Source organism: Vombatus ursinus, unplaced genomic scaffold (assembly GCF_900497805.2).
Source record: "Vombatus ursinus unplaced genomic scaffold, bare-nosed wombat genome assembly UNPS02015175.1, whole genome shotgun sequence".
In the NCBI taxonomy this organism is placed as follows: Eukaryota; Metazoa; Chordata; class Mammalia; order Diprotodontia; family Vombatidae; genus Vombatus; species Vombatus ursinus.
In genome coordinates, this window is record NW_020954953.1 from 20653690 (window position 1) to 20674822 (window position 21133).

At 39.4% G+C, this 21133-nt stretch overlaps 1 protein-coding gene across 2 annotated transcripts in view; it reads left to right on the plus strand.

Annotated features, from left to right (window-relative positions):
- The window catches only part of LOC114031478 (sorting nexin-9), a 131230-nt gene extending 110373 nt beyond the window's left edge, over positions 1 to 20857 (plus strand). For both annotated transcript variants that reach the window (XM_027846561.1, XM_027846562.1), the window contains exons 13-18: positions 4644 to 4721; positions 11282 to 11358; positions 12787 to 12876; positions 15774 to 15888; positions 17145 to 17236; positions 20347 to 20857. In XM_027846561.1, coding sequence (XP_027702362.1) covers positions 4644 to 4721; positions 11282 to 11358; positions 12787 to 12876; positions 15774 to 15888; positions 17145 to 17236; positions 20347 to 20394 — 500 coding nt within the window. In that variant the 3' untranslated portion in view covers positions 20395 to 20857. The remainder of the gene's footprint in view (positions 1 to 4643; positions 4722 to 11281; positions 11359 to 12786; positions 12877 to 15773; positions 15889 to 17144; positions 17237 to 20346) is intronic.
- The last annotated feature ends 276 nt before the right edge of the window (positions 20858 to 21133 follow it).

Consider the following 21133-nt stretch of genomic DNA (forward strand, 5'->3'; position numbering starts at 1 on the left):
TAAGTGACTTGCCCAGGGCCACACAGCTAGTAAGTATCAAGTTTCTGAGATCACATTTGAACTCAGGTCCTTCTGACACCAGGGCCGGAGCACTATCCACTGCACCACCTAGCTGCCCCCAAAATCTTCTGTTTGCTTTTTTTGGGGGGGGGGGATGAGGAGTTTGGGGTTAAGTGACTTGCCCAGAGTCACACAGCTAGTAAGTATTATGTGTCTGAGGCCTAATTTGAACTCAGATCCTCCTGACTCCAGTGCTCTATCCTCTGCACCTCCTAACTGCCCCCTCTGATGCCCTTCTGAAGAGTAATTGTTGCATTGCGTACTTTTTTTTTTCTTTTGATTAACACAAAACACTGAAGAAGTTTTGCCTATATACCAAATACCCTGAAAAGCTATTCCACATTCTATGAGGGGAACTCTCTATTATCTGGTACCATAGTTATAGTACAATGATAGCTGATACTCTCAGACATTTTGAAATTCTGAACCACTAAAGAGATATATAATTAAGTTAAGGATAGTAAATGGATTCTTAATATCCTGCATTTCTTTAAAAAACAAATGCTTCTTATCTATCATGACCATACCCTGTCTGCCAAAATTTAATCAGAATACCCCATTCTCCAACTTTTACTTGGGAAACTGAGAGTTTCAGTTAGTTTTTCTGTTTCCATCGATGGGAATTAATCTCCTTTACCACATGGATTTTTTTGTAGTGTGCTTTTTTTTTTTTTAAATCAAGTGATTTTTCAATAGATGAGAGAGTATACACTGTACTTTTTTCACCTCAGTCTCTAAGATGCCATGCATGTGCTTGGCTCCATTCCTGCAATTTCTAGAAATAGCCTGAAAAAGTCAAATTACTTCTAATAATAATAATAATAGCTAGCACTTATATAGCTCCTACTATGGCACTTTGCATATAAAGTAGAAAAATATGAGCACAATTTTAGAAGAAACTGGAGAGGCAAAATGTCCCTTCTTTCTCACAGCCAGAGGAAGTGGTTCAAGGAGGGGAAGAGTAGTGAGAAAATAGGCAGCTGCGGTAATAATGACCATGTAGTATAATTGCTGTCTCAGACCTAAATTTACATGCAAGTCACCCCATCGAAAATGAGCCCTTGTCAGCTCCCGCAAAGCTGGGAACAGCAGCAACCAGATCAGACCATTAGCTTGGCCCCCCTCGGAGCAGAATTGACCTTCCTCTGCCATATCTAGGCTGACCTATTGACATGGGCCTCCTAAGGCTTAAAGGTGAACCTGGAAATGCAGTTTTCCAGTGTAGGAGACTGATGCTACTGATTTCTGGAGCAGTACGGCTAGTATAGGCATCGTTTTATATCCTTCCAATAATACACAAAGGCATGTATTACAAAGAAATACTGGTTGTATTCTTAACCGGAAGATTATATGGATAATTTCTTGTTACTTTGGTACTCAACACAAGACCAAGTTGGGTCATCTTTGTTTTTATTAAAAGAAATGGGTTTTTTCCAAAACTAAGATGAATCAGAGTAGTTAGGTTTTTTCCTGAAACTCAGGTGAATCAGAGTAAGTGGGGTTTTTCCAAAACTAAGATGAATCAGAGAAGTGTTAAAAAAAAAAAAAATTAGACACTAAGGGTGGAATGTTATAGATTAGTTAACAAGTTAGAAATCAATAAGCCCCCACTCCCACTTTTTTCATCTTCCTTTTGTGTTCTTCCCCCATTAGACTGTAAGCTCCTTGAGGGTAGGAACTATCTTTTTCATATTTGTATACTCTAAGCACAGTGCCTGGCACATAGTAGGCACTTATTAAATGTTTTCTGACTGACTGATGGATAAATCTGTTGTAAAAGTAGTGGCACAATTGAGATCTTTTTTTAAAATATTGAAAAGAGGTAACACATTGCATTTATGATGTACTTACTGCTTTTTCAAGGCACTTATAAATAGTCACATTTTATCAGAAAGAAAAATCACTTAGGATTTGCTGACAAGCCAGCTGCCCTTGCCTGAGGGACATCTGTCAGAAGTAATGACAGCTTTGCTTCTGTCCCATGGCAAAGAGAACTGATGATATATTCTGAATACAGAAATTAAGTCTGAAAAGTCATGTCAGCAACTGTTCAATCTAAAAAAAAAATCCGTGCTTTTGGCCATAATAAATAACTCTTGTAGACAAAAAGAAAATATTTTTATTAAAAAAAAAATACAAGAAATGCTATATGGCAGTACACCCACAGTTTCCTGAACTATAAAAGCATATCCTTTGTGAGACAGGTAGTACAAGTAACCCCAATTTACAGATGAGGAAGCTGAGGCTCAGAGAGATTAGTTGACTTGGCTAGGGTTGCATAGCTGATGGAAAGTAGTAGGGTTCAGTTCTCAGCCAGCCCTAGCATTCCCTCACCCCCAAAATGAATCCAAAAACAAAAGGTCTGTGAGTCACCCATCACAGTCTGCTGGCAGCAGGATCTGTGGATATAGGGGGATTCTGAGAATTTTCTTAGTGGTGAAATAGTCAAGACACACATGCACATACACACACACACACACACAGACAGACACACACACACACACACACACACACACAAATGAAGTGGAAAGAGAGAGACTGGAGGCAGAATAGCACCCTCTTACCTACCACTTCTCCAAGTTATCTTGTACACTCACGCTTTGCTCCTTCTCTCCTCTACCCCCTCCACCCCCACTTGCCTGGGCAGAATTCTTTGTTCTTGTAAAGGAAATAAAGGGTATCCTAAGGCTATGAAAGCTTAAAACTGCACTAAGACTTTTGGGACACCCTGTACTTGGATTGGCCAACTCTGATTGCTTAGGGAGTGACCTCAAAGGGCCAGTGAAACTATGGAATCCTAATTTGTCCTTCAAACACTCGTCTGTCCCTCTCATCCTCCAAAAAAAAAAAAGTATAGTATGTGAATGATTATATTAGATTTGGTGAATGGTAAAAGAGTGGGGGGGTAGCAGTTTTATTTACCATTTCCTTCTTTTATTCACCATTTAATTTGCCAGAGTTGGTGTATAGAATGTATACGTATATAGGTATGGCACCCTAATAAGCTTGTATCTTAAAGAAATAAAGAAGACCCACACTGAAGCCACGCCGTGCCTGTGAAACACACAGCAAATATCATGCTCAGTTCCAGATGGTAGAACCAAAGTCTGAAAAAGAAAATGCCATGCATCTAATCAAATTTATTTAGTTGCAGCCCAGATCCCCTGATTGCTGCAGTCTACACATCTTAGTCAAATTCTTCTGGAAGGAATTTAATTATGTTAGAGTAGGCCCATAAGATAGAGTTCTGGCTCTAGATTTAGGAAGCCTTGAGTTCATATCCAGCTTCAGACGCTTACTAGCTGGACAAGTCATTTACTGTCTGTCTGCCTCAGTTTTCTAACCTATAAAATGGAGATAATGAGAGCAAATTCCCAGGGTAAAATTATAGTGAAATGCTATGCTAGCTTTTGTTGTTCTTATTCAGTCATGTCTGACTGACTCTTCGTGACCCGATAGACTTTAGCATGCCAATATTGTCCATGGAGATTTCTTGGCAAAGGTACTGGAGTGATTTGCCATTTCCTCCTCCAGGGGATTAAGGCAAACAGATTAAGTGACTTGCCCAGGGTCACACAGCTTGTAAGTGTGTGAGACCAGATTTGAACTCAGGTCTTCCTGACTCCAGGCCCAGCATTCACTCATTTATGTGAGCCTCCTAATGCTGGCTAGCTATTATCAAGTATTAATTTTCAAATGTGAATAATGTTTTTTTTTCTTTCTTAAGGCAAGAGATCAACTGGGGAAGTATACAGATAGATGAAAAAGAATCCATTATTTAGAAATTGTTTTGCATTGTTCTTTGAAATCTATCAAATTTGAAGGGATTTTGAATTTTCAAGTCTATGGAATCATAGGATAGGAGTTTAAGAGCAGGAAAATACCATGGAGATCAGTGAGTCTGACTTACTCAGTTTACAGACAAAAAATCAAGTCCCCAAAAGGTCATAGAATCATGGATTTGGTGCTGGCAGGGACCTCACAGGCCTCCCTCGTTTTCCAGAAACTGAGGCCCTGAAGGTTAAGTGACTTGCCCAGGTTACCCAGCTAATAAGTATCAGAGCCAGGATTTAAAAAAGGTCTTCCTGACTCCAAACCCAGCACCCTATCCACTGTGTGAACTAGCCATTCACACTTCATTAGGTGAGGTGGCCTGTTCAAGGTCACACGACTGGGGAGTGAGAAGTTGTGGTTTAATGATCTTACTCGGGCCCAAATCAGAAAAGATATTTAAGATGCTTTGCAAACCCTCAAAAGCTGTGTAAATTCTTGCAGCTGTTCTTGTCCATTGCCTTTCTACTGAACTACATGACTTAGTGCACCATAATGCATTCCTTATGCCTTCCCAGCAATTGATCTGCCATGCAGTGGCAATGTTAAAATACAAATAGCAACCCATATGTTTTTTTCTTCATAGGTAAATGGAGTAGTGAAAGAGTGAAAGAATTATCAAAAAAAAAAGTGAAAATACAATAAAGATGTGGGTAATGGTATTGACTGACATAAGTAACTTTGATGAATGTAGATCATAGTTGGGATAACTTTTTATCCTCAGATTAAGTAATCATTATTTCTTTTCTTAGCATTGCCCAAGGAATATCAGAAGATAGGAAAAGCCTTGCAGTGTTTAGCAACTGTATTCAGTTCCAGTGGCTACCAAGGTACATCTTTAATTTATTTGCACATAGACTGGGCCATATGTGGTATCATAGAATTCTGAATTGGAAGGACCTCAGACCATCATCTAATCCAATGTTCTCCAAAGTGGAAGCTCTGGTCTAGCCCCAAGGAGTTTATGATCAGCCAGTCATGGGGTAGGAAAATAGATCATGTCCCACCCTCTTCCTGATAGGCAATTAATGGGCTGTAGTACAATCACACCTACTTTTGTCCCTCAAAACTCCTAATGTGTTGTGTGTACACACACATACACATACACATATACACACACACACATATCTGCTGTGCAAGCTTCTAACCTACCACTCTTTGAATTGGGTGTTGACAGGGCACCTGAGTGGATACCCATGCGTGGAGCATCTGCATACCCACCTCCTAAGCTCAGATCATTTGGTAGCTATGATAGGCACACCTCAGATCAAAGTAGGCTCCATGTTCTGGGAAAGTGACCTGGATTAAAAGCTCTTCCCTTCTCCACTCATTTAGTCTATGAACCAGAAACCCCTACTATAGTATCTCCAGCAAGTCTTCACTTGCTTGTCCAAAGCCTAGCACCTTTGTTACAGAACTTTCCACAGGATCTGGAAAGTGAACAAGAATCTCATCCTTGAACATCTTTGTGACTAGGACTTAAACTGGTTAAGATGTCACAGTAAGAATCCTTGAAAATATCAACATTCTATTTCATTGAGTTGTATGAAAAGTAGAGACTTTGAGAATCTACATGATGAAAGATTGGAGGGAGGAGAAACGTTTGAAAGGGAGCATAATTTGTGTTCCTCCTGCTAGCTTACTTTCCTTTAGTTGTTCCTGGGTCCACCTCTTCAGTGTTTTTTGGAATTAAGTCCATGGCACTTGGCATGGAGGAACACAGCTGTAATCTTTGCTACTGAGGGAGACTGAGGCTGGTGGATTGCTTGAGCCCAAGAGTTCTGAGTTATGAGCAAGATAAGGGAGGAGACTCAGTATCAAAAGAACAAAGTCCTTGATACTGAACGTATCTTACTCTTGAGTCCATTTATTCGCTGAACTCTTAGAATAAAAGTCTTATTTTTTTATCCGTATAGTCACTCTAAGCAAAATGCCCCAAGTATTGGATCCATATTGCCTTAAGTCTCCTTCTCTCTCTCGGCATTCTGTCCATCTTGTTCCATAAGTGAAAGTCTCATCTGAATTGTTGAGACAGTGTCATTTGACATAGTTGTTCTTGAAGCTCCTAGTGCCTTGTCTCTGCGAATAAGTTACTGCTTTTGACTGCATAGTTCATTTTGTCTCTTCTCATTTTATGCTATAGAGCAGACTTGTTTTGTTCCTCAACCCATGATTTTATCATGATGGTGAACTCCCAGTGAGGAATGTCCTTTACCTATATGGATTGGCACCTCCTCTGTAATGTGTAGTCTAGAGTTGCCAAGGCCACTGAGAGAGGCTTAGTGACTTGCCAGGTCACATAGCCACGGGTGAACCAAGTCTTACTGAATTTCCAGGTTAGCTCCTTAGCCAGTATACCATGCTGCCTAAAAATTGGTGTTTAAATACATGAATGTCCAGTATAAATAATAAGCTGGAATTTTCTTTCTATTGTCTAGCTCTATCAGATTTCTGAACGTTTAAAAAGTGATTCATAGGAACTGCTAAGCTGGGCTTACGGATTTTAATCTCTATCTATTAGGACCTACCAAAATTCAGTTACATTCAGGCAGTGTTTTTGTGTTTCCGTCCCAGGCTCTAAGGTGAGACAGCCAGCTCTAACAGGAAGAGGAGGGGTTTTGGAGTCCAGTGACTTGGCCTTGTCTCCTGATTTTGCCTTACCACTTGATGTTGGACGTGTGGCTCTCAAGCCCAAGGTCCTACATCTAGAAAACAAAAGTGCTGGCTTAGATATCCTCTTTAGCCCCTTCCTTCAGGGAATGTATGCTGATAATGGCAATGGCGAAAGGAGAGCAAGAGAAGGGGCTTTTGGAAGGCGAACCTTTATCTCTGGAAGAGTTAAGGAAAAAATGTGGACAGGAAATTATTTATCTCAGATAATGGGGTGGCATCGTCTTTAACTGTCAGCACATTCCTGCCGTGGCCTGACACAGATAGGAGCAAACAAAGATGATCCTCGAGCAGAAATCTAATCATATCTCCCCTCCCTATCTCCAAGTGACTGGCATGCTTGCGGTTCTCCAGACTTAGCACTTCTTTGCCTTTGACACAGGCTGAATGTGTGATGCCTGCTCCACTCACCTCCTCACCTGTTCCTCTTAAATTAAATCTCCATTTCTTTTAAGGCTCAACTGAGGTGCCACCTACCTTGGGAAACCTTTTCTGTATGCCCTGGTCATTAGGGTTCTCTTCCTTCCACCTTAAACTTAATTAACAGTGCAAATATTGAATCCCTTCCCTCCTTCCAGTAGAACGTAAGCTCTTTGAGGGTGTGGACTGTTACATTTTTGTCTTTGTTCAATTGAATTTGGCAGGAAATTGTAAGGGATCCCTCCTTACTACAGATCTTCAGTTATCTTCATGTACTTCTATGGGCTGCTAAGGTTTCTGTTCCCGCTGTTAGGGGTGGGGAGAATGAATTTTAATTTATTTAACAAATAGCAAACACAGGCCACAAAGTGATACTGTTAGGAAAGGATAATATAGACAAGGAGTTCTTAACCTTAGGGTCCTAGACCTTTTTAAAATTTTATTTAAATAATTATATTTCACTATCATTGGCTTTCTTTGTTTCTAACATGTTCATGCATTTAAAAACATTATTTTGAGAAAGGAGGCCCATATTTTTCACCAGACTGCCAAAGTAGTCTGTGACTCACACGAAAAGGTTTAGAACCGTTACTATAGACAATCTAAACAGAAGGGAGGAATTAGATGATTAGGGGGGTGTGTGTGTGTGTGTGTGTGTGTGTGTGTGTGTGTTTTGAAGGCAAGAAAAGAATCAAAGAGAGCTTAAGAATGGTATTTTGCTGTTTTATTTCCCAAAGAGAACAATTTATACTGGGAGGAAGAGATGAAAATATGATTGGGAGGAAGAGATGAAAATATGATTAGCAGGGAGTAGAAACTGAAGAATCTGGCAGGACAGCATCTGGCTGCCCTCAGTGAGTTTGTCACCTATCCAGGATAAACTATATTCTAGGATGCTGAAAGAACTGAGAACTAGGATCGCTTAGCCAGCATTGGTAATGTTTGGGAAATGTTGAAGAATATGAAAGGCATCAAAAACCTGGAGAAGGAAGGGTCAATGCAGTCCCAGTTTTTAGAAAAGGGAGAGAAGTGGAGCCTGCAAACTATATAACTGTGAGCCTGACTTTTATCCTGGAAAAATTCTAGAACACCTTTTTTGAAATATAACCTGTAGGCATTAAGAAAAAGAAGTTGGGATTACTAAAAGCAAGCATGACTTTTTCAAGAACAGGTTATGACAGACTGATCTCTTTCCTTTTTTTTTTTTTCTGACAATGTGACATTATAGGCTAGCAATTCAGAGGTAGACGGTCTATACGTAGATTTTAGGAAAGCATTTAACAAAGTCTTTCATGCCATGCTGGTGGAGAGGATGGAGGGGTATGAGCTAGAGGATAGTACAGTTAAGTTTTTGGAACCCTAAAAGTAATCCTTGATGGCAGTGTTCAGCTTGGGCATATAGCTGTAGTGTAGTTGGTCCTGGGCTAGTCAACATTCTTATCAATGACTTAGATATAGAGAGAGGTAGGGGTGTGTGTGTGTGTGTGTGTGTGTGTGTGTGTGTGTGTGTGTGTGTGACACAGAGAGACAGATTGTGACAGAGAGAATGAATGAGAATGAGAATCATACATTTAGAATTGGAAGGGACCTTGGAGATCATTGAGTGTGGTCACACAGCTAGTAACTGTTAAAAAGGCAGGGTGTGTATGGATCCAGGTCTTCCTAAATTCCAAGTCAAGCATTCTAACCAGCATACCACACTGCCTCTTCTAATATATCCAATTTGCTTAACCTCTTCATTCTGTAGGCATCTCAAACTCAATCTGTCCCAAAGAGAACTCATTATCTTCTTTCTGAAACCCATTCCTCTTCCAGATTTCCCTATCTCTTTTGCTAGTACCACCATCTTAGCAACCAGGAACACAAACTAGAGGTTATTCTTTTTTTTTTTTTTAATTTTTATTAATTTATTTTGATTTATCGATAATCACCTCCATATGCCCCAAATCCCTCCCCCCCTTCCTCCCCACCACCCTCCTCAAGACAGCACACAATCTGATATAGGCTATACATTTACATTCCTATTAAACATATTTTCACATTAGTGATGTTGTAAGTAAAAATTAAAACCAATAGGAGGAACCATCAGAAAGAAGAAACAAAACTCAACAGAAGAGAAAAAAAAAAGCAATTCAGCTTCCATAGTTCTTTCTTTGGATGTGGATAGCATTTTCCATCACAAAGCCTTTGGAGATGTCTTAGATCCTTGTATTGCTGGGAAGGGTTAAGTTTATCAGTATTAGTCATAGCACAACGTGGCTGTTATTGTGCAAGTTGTTCTCTTGGTTCTGCTCACTTCACTCAGCATCAGACCATACAGGTCTTTTCTGGTTTTTCTGAAGTCAGCCTATTCATCATTTCTTATAGCACAACAGTATTCCATTACATTCACATACCACAACCTGCTCAGCCATTCCCCAATTGATGGGTATCCCCTCAACCTCCAATTCCCTGCCACCACAAAAAGAGCTGGTATAAATATTTTTGTACATGTGGGTCCTTTTCCCATTTGTATGATCTCTTTGGGATATAGCCCTAGAAGTGCTATTGGCTGGGTCAAAGGGTATGCACATTTTTATAGTTCTTTGGGCATAGTTCCAAATTGCTCTCCAAAATGGTTGGATCATTTCACAACTCCACCAACAATGCATTAACCTAGAGGTTATTCTTGACCCTTCACTTGCATCCCCTTCTCGGCAGTTGGGGTTAAGTGACTTGCCCAGGGTCACACAGCTAGTGTCAAGTGTTTGGTCCGAGGCCGGATTTGAACTCAGGTCCTCCTGACTTCAGGGCCAGTACTCTATCCACTGCACCACCTAGCTGCCCCTCAAACTCTTTCTATATTTAGTTAGTTCCCAGATCTGTCCATGTCATTCTCCAGATACAGTAAGGTAGAATTTAATGAAGATAAATGTGAAGTTTTACATGTGAGTTGAAAAAAATCACCTTCACACACTAGAAACAAGAGTGGAAATTCTAAAGAAGAAGACTTAGGTTTAGCGTGAGCAAAAATCTTATCAGCGTTAGCTCCAAAACAAAGCTCAGTGGACTTACTGACCAAAAGGTAGTGGGTTCCCTGTCACTAGATATTTTCACATTGCAATATTCTCAGCATAAGGGTACTCTTATTCAATTACAGGTTGGACTAAATACCCTCTGATGTTCCTTCCTACTCTTAGGCTTTGTGAAGATTTGCACAGGGTTTATGGGAATGAATGAATGAAAAAAGCATTTATTGAGTGCTTACTCTGTCATGAGCCTTGGGGGGCACAAATAAAAATGCAAAACAATCTGTCCCTGATCTCAAACTCACATTCCAATAAGAGGATATAATACATATAGGAGGGTTTAGCTGCCAGTCGGATGGCAATGCCCACAGGTCTAATGGATGTGTCAGTAGGGAAGATAATATGGTTCAATGTTCCACCATTTTACTGAGAGGATTATAGTTAGTGACTTCCCTGTTCATCCAAGGGGTGTGAGTGGCACAGTTCAGAGGGACAGGAACACTGAGCCCTAGGATCTGAGGTGAAGGTGGGTTGAAGATAACTTTTGCGTAGAGGGGACTGAGTGGTCAACATTCCAAGGAGGAGAGCGCATCCAGTGTATGGTGAGAACTGGACAATGAAGTTGGGTGTAAGGATAGGAAGGTCACTTGGATAGAGAGAAGAGAAAGGTACTTGAATAGGGATAAAAAGATTTGCATATGGTAAGAAAGGAAGAGGAGACAAGTGGAAAGCAGGCCAGCTAATAGATGGAGACTAGAGAGAAAAGTTTACTCTGCTATTACTAGTAACATGGTCACCATCAGATTGCTGTGCTGATGAATCACAGCAAACTCCAGAGTCACTGCCACTTTGATAATTTCACAACTTCCTGTGAGAGACACTGTTCCATTGCCTGCTGCCTCAATATTAACTCTTATCTATGTTCATAATTACTATTCAGTTGTTATTAAATAGCTAATATATGTGTGACACTGTTCTATGTCATAAAAGTGCCTCAAACATTAATTATGAAGTGTATTGTGTTGTCTGTGTGCATTACATAGTTTAACTCATTCAGGTTACAAGTATTTTTCATATGATACTTGGGCTCCCATTTTAATTAGGCTCTTACGCTTTCCAGCCAAGATGGAAGTCACTAACATCAAGCTCTTTGCTCTGATTCTCTTCTATTTACATATGCAAATGTCTAACACAGTCGTGACAGTGGAGCTCAGAATCCTTTATTCTCTCCCAGTTCTACTGTTTTTTTTAGTCCCGATATGTCATTGAAGTAAATGCAATTGTATTTTCAGGTGAAACAGACCTCAATGATGCAATAACAGAAGCAGGAAAAACTTATGAAGAAATTGCAAATCTTGTGGCAGAGCAGGTATGAGTGTGGCTGTTCACATCTCTGCATAATTCTAGTTGAAAAGGAGACATAGAACGTGCTTCCCTGGTGTTTGGCTTACAAGAGGAAGTTTTCTTCTCCTTGTCCAGATAGTCAGTTTTCATGAAAACCAAAGGCAAAAAGTTAATTTTAAGAAATCAGACTTTCTTAAATGGCTTGCTGATTTTCAAGGAATAAATAACATCATTGTATTCCTATCTCATGTAACAGTCTAGAACATCGATTGTGGTGCTGTGGTCCTAAAAGGACACAGAAAATTGTCATTAAAAATTACAAATTTTATGTAGAATTTATATCCCACTTAATCCTTAGTAGCCCCATTTTCTGTATTTGAAGAAAATAACCTTTTAGAGGAACATCTCTCTGAGTTTGCCATTTTTTCAGTTTTAGCTTTTGCTTTCTAAGTTCATGGGAGTATTTTCAGATGACTTAGCAAAATGGTACATAGTTTTATTATTAAAAATGCATATTGGCATATCCTAGCATAGTCAGTAACCATTAGTTACTAACTAGTACCAGTAATTAGTTACTGATTAGTAGCTAACTTCTTGTTATTCAGTCATTTTTCAGTGATATCTAAATCTCTGTGACCTCATTTGAGGTTTTCTTGGCAAAGATATTGAAGTGGTTTGCCATTTCCTTCTCCAGCTAATTTTACAGATGAGGAAACTGAGGCAAACAGAGTTAGGTGACTTGCCCAGGGTCATACAGCTAGTAAGTGTCTAAGGCCGGATTTGAACTCAGGAAGGTAAGTTCCTGACTCCCAGCTGGCACTCTATCCAGATGTCCTAACTTTACTAGTTTACCGAGTAAATTGTTCTTTTCAACAACAACAAAAAAAGAACATAAGAAAAATGCTACTGCAATAAAACGGGAAAATAATGTTGAATTCAAAAAGTGACTTAAGTAGTCTGCTGCCATACAGGTAGCCAGGTGACATAATGGAATTGTATGCTGGTCCTGGAGTCAAGAAGGCAGATCCGGCCTCAGATACTTATGTGACCCTGGGCAAATCACTTAACCCCAATTGCCTTTAAAAAAAAATAATAATAATAAAGAAAAAAAATCTGTTTGCCTTAGTTTCCTTGACTGTAAAGTGGGAAAATAATAGTACCTCCTTCCTGGTGCTATTAATAGGAACAAATGAGATAATTCGTCTTTTTCATAACATGGGCATATTGTGTTGCTCCAAAATTGCTCATCTTAAAAGGCTACTTTAAATCTGTTTCATTTTCAACTTTCACAAAATGTAGTCCATAAAAAGATTTGCTTCTGTTATTCTTGGTGAAATATAGTTGAACATTTACAACACAACACCTCAGACTTAATTGGTATGTAGGCTGTGGGTTAAAAAAAATTACTTTTTCTTATTTGATCTGTCACTAATCACAAACATATATATTTTAGCCAAAGAAAGATCTCCATTTCCTGATGGAATGTAATCATGAGTACAAAGGATTCCTTGGCTGTTTCCCTGACATCATTGGTACTCACAAGGTATCTTGAACTTGAATTGACAAAACATTCCTCAAAGATAATGGGTGCAAGATCAACTATTTCTCTTTTGGTTGTTTAACTTCCTTTTATAATGACCGGGAAGATTGATTGATTGTGTGTGTGTGTGTGTGTGTGTGTGCGTGTGTTGAAATTTTGTATCTCTACAAAAGTGTTTGTGGGGCTGTAATGGAAAATTATGCTTCTGTAATTTTTACTCAGCTAACAATCCCATTTGTAAGCTTGGAATAGATGAAACCATTTTCTTTTAATGAACTTTAAGTCTAAAAGACAAAAATATGCTTTTGAATGCAGTTAAAAAAAAAAATACCAGTTACCCAGTAAGAAGAGAATGAACACAAACGACTGTACCTGAATTTTTGGTTCTCACCAGTTCCTTCCTGTTGAAATAAAACCAATAAACCAATATTGGTTTGTCCCTGAAATTAATAAGAGATGTTTTGTGAGTCAGCCTTTAATGGTTGACAGTACTGTTGATGTATTTGCCAAAATTCCCCAGAAAGGAACCATAAATCTCCCAACTCTGGAGCATTTTAAAGTAAAAATAACTCCTCTATCTGTTCCCTTCTCGGCTCGCACAGCCACGACCCTCGTTCAGAGTCTCGTCACCTCTCTCTTAGATTAATGCAGCAGCCTTCTCATTGGTATTCCTGTCTCCAGTCTCTCCCCTCTCCAAACCATCCTCCACACAGCTGCCAAATTAATATTCCTAAAGCACAGGACTGATTTTGCTACTCCCCTTCTCAACAAGTTCCAGTGACTGAATCCCTGCTGTCTGTAGGATCAAGTACACATTCCTCTTTTTGGTATTGGAAAGCTTTCATAAACTGGTTGCATCTTAGGAAATGGGCTGCTTACACATCATTCACTTTCATGAGCTCTGCATCTCAGCCACATTGGCCTAGTGGCTGTTCCCTGTCCATGACGCAGTCATTTCCTGTCTCCATGCCTTTGCACGTACTGTGCCCCCAGCCCACCCACACTGCCTGTGTCTAGGGTTCATTTCCTCCTTATCTCATCTTCATAGAATCCCTAACTTCTTTCCAGACTCAGTTCACTTACCACCTCCCCACAATATTCTTCCTTCTCCATCTCCAGTTGCCAATTTAATTTTTCTCTTCCTGGACCCAAGGTTAGACTGGGCCCGCTGGCAGAGCCTAACACCGCTTTAGAATTGGTCATGGTGGTGTTGGGTTGGTTTGGACATTTTTGTTTTTAATGTTTATCAGCAGAGTCTCAACAGTGGAGCAGTCAAAGGACTTAATTGTTCCCCTGTAACCCAGCTTCACAATTTTGGCACGGTTCTAAATAATTGAAATAGCATGAAGGAAGGGAAACTCATATGAATGCGTGTTTTTGCACAGTTTTGAAGGGCGTACTGTAAAATTTGGAGTGACTTGGCTTTTAGTAATAAATCCTACGATGAAAGTGAGAAGTTTGCTCTGTCTCTGGACCGGCATGACCATCAAAGTTGCAGAATATCAAATCCACCAAATCACCCTCTTGACTTTTCTGGTTTTGTTCATGTCGTCATTCCCAGACACCTAAGCTCAAAACTTTAATGTCATCTTTGGCTCTTCCACATGATTCTTTTCCTTCACTACCTGTACTCCTACCCCTAAAAGTACATTCATATCCAGCAAATTACCACATCATCTCTTTTTGATTTTTTTCATTTAACAAACACTTTTTCTCCTCTCCATTGGAAAAAAAATAGAAAAACAAAACCTTTGTAATAAATGTGCGTCATCAAAGGTGGCAGCCTGTTATACAGAATGATACACACAGTTTTGGACATGGCCAATATGGGAATTTGTTTTACTTGACTCTTATTTGTTTTAAAGATTTGGCGTGGGAAGGAAGTGAATGCTTAACACTTGAAAAAAAATGAAATCTATTTTAAAAATATGAATAGTCAAGCAAAACAAATTCCCACATTGGCTATGTGCAAAATAAAATGTGTTTGAGTATATTACCTCTCTGTGAGGAGGTGGGTAGCATATGGCTGTGTCTTTATCATTGCTCCACATTGTTTCTTAAATCTGGCCTTTGTTTCTATTCCTAATGCCACTCTGTGATTCAGACCCTCATTTCCTCTCAAGTTGACTGTCGAGTAGACTCCTAGTGGGTTTCCCCCACCTCCATTCTTTTCACCCTCTGTCCCATGCCATATACTACTCCCAGATTGATCTTCATGATACAGCATTCTGATCATGTCACTCCACTTCTCAGAAGCTGTTGGTTGACTCTGCCGTTACTTGATAAGCAGCATCCAGTCCTCTTAGAGCCATGACACCTAAGGTCTTCCGCAGTCTGCCTCCAAACTTGCATCTCTACTCTTGTTTCCAGCTATTTTCCTCTACTTTATGCTTCAGCTGAATTGGACTACTTGTTTCATATTGACATACCGTGATTTCCTGCCTCTCTATGTTTGCTGATAACCTTCTCTGCCTGTGGAATGCCCACCACTCTTTCTTCTGTCTGTTGACATCGTATTCCTCTTTTGAGACCTCTTTCACAAAACCTCACTGGATTTCCCTTCCTGCTTCTTTTCAAATCTCATTGCTCTCTTTTTAGCTGCCCGTGCATTTATATTCCTCTTTGTGTTGCAAAGATCTGCATACATTTATCACCACTCTTGCTGCGAGATTGTGAGGCGAGGATGATGCTTTATTGATCGAGGTCTTTTGCAGCAGCTGACAGGTGTTGGTGGTTATTTGACTGTTTGGTTGCATTCTCTGAAGAACAGTATAGAAATCTCAATTCTCTTTTCTGTGTGTTAGAACATGTGAGCGTCTTCCTCACTGAAACTATGATATGTAGAAGCCTTTTGTTTTTTATTTGGCTTAGCTAATAATGTCTGGTTTTGTATTTGACAGGGAGCAATAGAAAAGGTGAAAGAAAGTGATAAATTGGTCGCGACCAGTAAAATCACCCCCCAGGACAAACAAAACATGGTGAAGCGTGTAGGCATAATGTCTTATGCACTACAAGGTAAATATGAAAACTCTTTGTCTAAGTACGGTTTGTTATATTATCAGTAGCTGGCACTCAGGGGAATTGGTTGTAATGTGGAAAATCCCTGTCAGAGCAGTGAAATTGAAATGTAAACAACAGTTAACTGGAAGATTTTGAAGAAAATTTATCACTGAGTCTAAAATATGGGTTTATCTTTAAAATACCCAAGACGGGCCAGCTACGTGATGCAGTGGATAGAGCACTGGTCCTGGAGTCAGGAGGACCTGAGTTCAAATCTGGTCTCAGACCAGACACTTGACACTTACTAGCTGTATGACCTTGGGCAAGTCACTTGCCCTGTTTGCCTCCGTTTCCTCATCTGTCAGATGAGCTGTAGAAGGAAATGGGAAACCGTTCCAGTATTTTTGCCAAGACAACCCTAAATGGGGTCACAAGGCATCAGACACAACTGAAATGATTGAATGATAAAACCTCCCAGGGTTGTTGGGAGGATCAAAGAGGTTTGTAAAGCAAACCTAAAAGTGCTATATAAATGTTGGTAGTTATTATTTCCAACCTCTTTTTTTTTTATTATTAAACTTTTTTTTTTTTTTTTTTTGTTTGGTGAGGCAGTTGGGGTTAAGTGACTTGCCCAAGGTCACACAGATAGTATGTGTCAAGTGTTTGGTCTGAGGCCGGATTTGAACTCAGGGCCGGTGCTCTGCCCACTGCGCCACCTAGCTGCCCCTTATTGCCAACTTCTAAAAGAGATCTTTAGCGGTTAGTCAAACCTTCTGCCCTGTGCAGGGATCCCCTCTACAAGCTTCATGTGATTCTATCTCATTTTTAATATAGTAATACCTAAAATTAGAGGCAGCGAAGCTATATAGTGGATAGAGAGCCAGTACTGGCGTCAGGAACAACTGAGTTTGAATCCTGCTGTAGAAACATGCTAGCTGTGTGGCTGTGGGCAAGTCATCTGACCTCTTTTGGCCTCAGATCTTCCTGACTGTGGGTCTTCCTCTGTCTACTGTACCTTGTAGCTGCCTCACCTAGGCCTTCTTTCTGATACTCACTAATTTACATTAATTACATTCATCAAGAAATGTTTGTCTGCCATTGGCTTAATTCGGTTGTATCCTTCTTCTCTTGTAAAATACACTGCTGAGGGCTTGAGTGTGCTCTGAAGGCAGCGAGGTTAAATTCCTTTGGATGAGTCATCATCACCTAGGAGGAGAGTCATTTACTTTGGAAAATCTTAAGCTGATTTCCGTCTTGGGTTTTGGTTGCAGCGGAGATGAATCACTTTCACAGTAACCGGATATATGACTATAACAGTGTCATCCGCCTGTATCTGGAGCAGCAGGTACAGTTTTATGAAACGGTAAGTTGGCATTCCTTTTTCAAACATTTGCACTGGTGGGCTCAAATGAAGATTACTTGCAATTTTGGAAGTAAGGTGTTGAGCCTTTTTAAATTAAGTTATGAGAGGTGATTTTTAAAAAATTATTATTGCTTTTATTTTTACATCACCATCATATTCAAATCGACTTCCCTACTTCCCTGCTCAGTGAACCATTTCTTATAACAAAGAATAAAAAAAAGAGAAAAAGTAATTCAGTTAAACCAGGGGTGGGGAACCTGTGACCTCAAGACCACGTGTGACCCTTTAGGTCCTCGAGTGAAGCCCTTCCATTTGGATTCCATCAAAGGGCCGCACGTGGCCTCGAGGCCGAAGGTTCCACACTCCTGAGCTAAACTGACTGGTATATCCACTGAGTCCCCACTGAGTCTGAAAGTTTATGCAGCGTTCCGAGTCCATAGGCTCCCACCTCTGCAAAGAAGGGAGGGAGGTCGTTTTTTTTTTTTGTCATCTTATGGCCAAGCTTGGTCATTAACAGTGTCCCATTTCAGGTTTTTGTTCTTTTACATCACTGTCCTGGTTCTGCTTGCTTCACTCTGTTATTCTATTTTAAGGCTTCCAGAGCTTGGATAAATTTAATTTTTATGACACAGTGATATTCTGTGGTAGTTGTATTCCATAATTTGTTTAGCCGCCTCTCCACAGTCAACAGGCATCTACTTTGTTTCAAAATCTTTGCACCACTAAAAGTGAAAAGTGCTGATGTGATTATTTTGGTGTGTATTAGAACTTTCTTCCTATCTTTGAGCTCCTCGGGGTGTATGAGTAGCAGTGGCATCTCTGGAATATATATCTCAGTCACTTTCCTAGTTGCATTCCAGATTGCATTTTGGAATTTTTAGACTAATTCTCAGCTCTCCCAACAGTGCATTAGCATATCTATCTTTCCTCTGGTTTTTGACATCTTTGCCAGTTTTGCTAAATGTGAGGTGAAACCCGAAGCCTCAAGTTATTTCGATTTGAATTTCTCTTATTATAAGTGATTGGGAGAGGCGGTGAATATATCAGCTTCTTTTGAAAGATCTCTAGTTTTTGCCTTTGATTTTGCTCCCTCGATACCAGAAAAACATTTTGTTCTTCTAAAGGAGAAAGAATCTTGGATTCTTAAAACCCTAAGAATTCCCTATTTTGTTCCCACCTTCCGCCTCACTTAATGGCCAGTGGACCGCATATGAATCATCCATTTCTCTGGGTACCAGGAACACTACTAAATGAGATGAGATCATCCCATCACTATAGTAGGCTTTACAGTGACTCCTCAGCAGGGAAAGGAGACTGGAATAGAGATTAAACCCAGGGCCTTTATTTCTTTTTGTGAAAGAGGAGTTTCACAGTCAGCAAGCATTTTGTGTACCAGAAGGAGATTTAAAAAGAAAAGCAAAGCATCTCTCTCTTTCTCTGTCTCTCTCTCTCTCTCTCTCTGTCTCAAACACACACACACACACACACACACACACACACGACATAATACATAAGTAAGCTAACATTGCAGGTCACCAGACTGTATGTAAAGCAAATACATAAATGAAACAAACCTGAAAAGCTAATGAAGAGCCACGTTTTTGTTCTGCATTCCCCTAGGCATATACTCAGGCATCCAATCAGCTCTGTGTCACGTAGACTTGAGCAGCTGCTTTGCCTGCCCATTTTTAATTCCATGGAAACAGTGGAGCCATATCCATTATCCTAGGAGCGTTCCACCCTCATGAGAGCAAAGGTGACTGATAACTGACCCACCAGGGTTAAGTATCTTCTTTCCACCAATGTTTTAACCTGAGCAAAAAATTCACTGTATCCATCCACCCACAATGTCTTAAGCAGACATTGTGCTGAACACATGTGCCTCAAATATATTACTGTGCATACCACATATATTAGTGTACATACATATAAAAGGCAGCTCTGTCTGATGTGCCTCATCTGTGTATCTTTGTGAAGTTATCATCACAGCAAACAGATAAGGGGACATACCACCCATCTCTTAGTAGAGAGGCTGGGGACTACTGAGGTAGAAGCTAGAATGTCTTTATATCAGATGCAGTCACTATATTGGGTATTTTTGCTTAGTTCTTTTACTTTGTTGAAACAGAGATTCTTAACCTTGTTTGTATCATGGATACCTTTGGCAGTCAGGTGAAACCTATATAAAATACACAGGATAACAAAGGAAACCAATTACGTTGAAATATATTTATCAGATTTAAAAATTTTTACATATATGTAAGTATATTATACTTATTTATTATGTATTTACATAATATAAATGTGTATGTATATAATACATATATGTGAATATAATATTATAATTACATATATTATTTACATATCTTATGTGAGCCTCACAAAACCTTAGAATAGATACTATTATACTCCCTGTTTACAGATAACGAAACTGAGGCCTTCTAGGTCTTATGGACCCCAAGTTAAGAACCCCAATTTAAAGGAAAGGCTCAATCTTGAGGAGAGGTGGGGTACATACATAAATTACTATGACATAAAATTTAAAAAGCATCAATAAGTCTTAGCCTTTTAAAAAAAGTTTCTTTTATTCATTTTTTTAAAAGTTGGTAACAGAACTCTTGGAATTTAAGTAAGCAGCAGCCTCCCTCTTTGCAGTGAAGTTCATATATTTGGCATTAATCGTGTTTCATTACTGTACGTGTGTGGACGTTAGAGTGGCATGTGGCACCTGTGATCTTGGAGAGTCTTTGGTATTTGTTACCTCTTGGAATATTTGGTTCACTGAGTTCCAGGGATTTTCTCCATAAGGCTGAAGGAGCCACTGCACATGGTGATGGCCCACATCTAGTTCTCACTTCTAAATTGTAACCATTGTGGCTGCTGCACTTTATTTCACAGGATCATTTTAAGATGTCTTGAAATATTTTTATGGCGCTGAGTTATAGTAGTTGACAGACAACATTTTAGATTTAACTTAGGCACCTAAGAAAGTATGCCCTAACGTAAATGTCTGTTTTCAACAGATTCACAAATATTCTGAAACATTCAGAAAATGTTGCGGCTCATGACTTCTGCACGTAATTTGTTTTAACGTGTATTTTTTCTTCCAGATTGCAGAAAAGCTGAGGCAGGCCCTCAGCCGCTTTCCAGTGATGTAGACCAGGGACATGAAGAAAACTCCTAAGTGCTTCTTTCTGACTTGGGGCAATGCAATTTAAAGTTTGTTTTCTCTTCTTTTTCTTCTTTCACCATCCCAAAAAATTTTCGAAAAATAACTGAATTGAAGAAAAAAAAACCCCACAAAATTAAGATGTTTACTTTATTAAGCAGCCTGAATGCATCATTTATTCAAGGGTGTCCCTTTTTTTTAAAGTTCATTTTTCATATCCATTATTTAAAAAAAAAAAAATTTCTCTATTTTTGGAAAGGATTTCAGATTGCTGGGATTTGTTAATGAAAAATTAAAGAGTTTTTCCCATTGATTTTTGTATAGATTCCTAATCTCTAAGTCACATAAAATCTTCTCATTCTTATCCAATGTCAGATAAATACTAATTTCTTTAAAAACGTGAATATGCCAGAATAAAAATATATATATGTTTGTATATTTTTATAACTCTACAGTCTTTGGGGGATTCCTGTCTGCTGTTTAGCAAAATCCACATACATTTCATTTACACATTTGAAACGCAACTGCTTATATTTTGGGGGGCCAGGAGGGAGATGAAAAGGGAGCCCCTGGGATTTTTAGGTCTCTGTCATGTTCTAAAGGTATTTTACCATTTACCTCTTTAAAAGGATTCAAACCTCACAAAACAAGCTACAAAGTGCACACTTAGGTTCCTTTCCCTGCTTCTGTTTCCTCACCTAGCCACTGTCTTAAAAGTAATTTCTGCT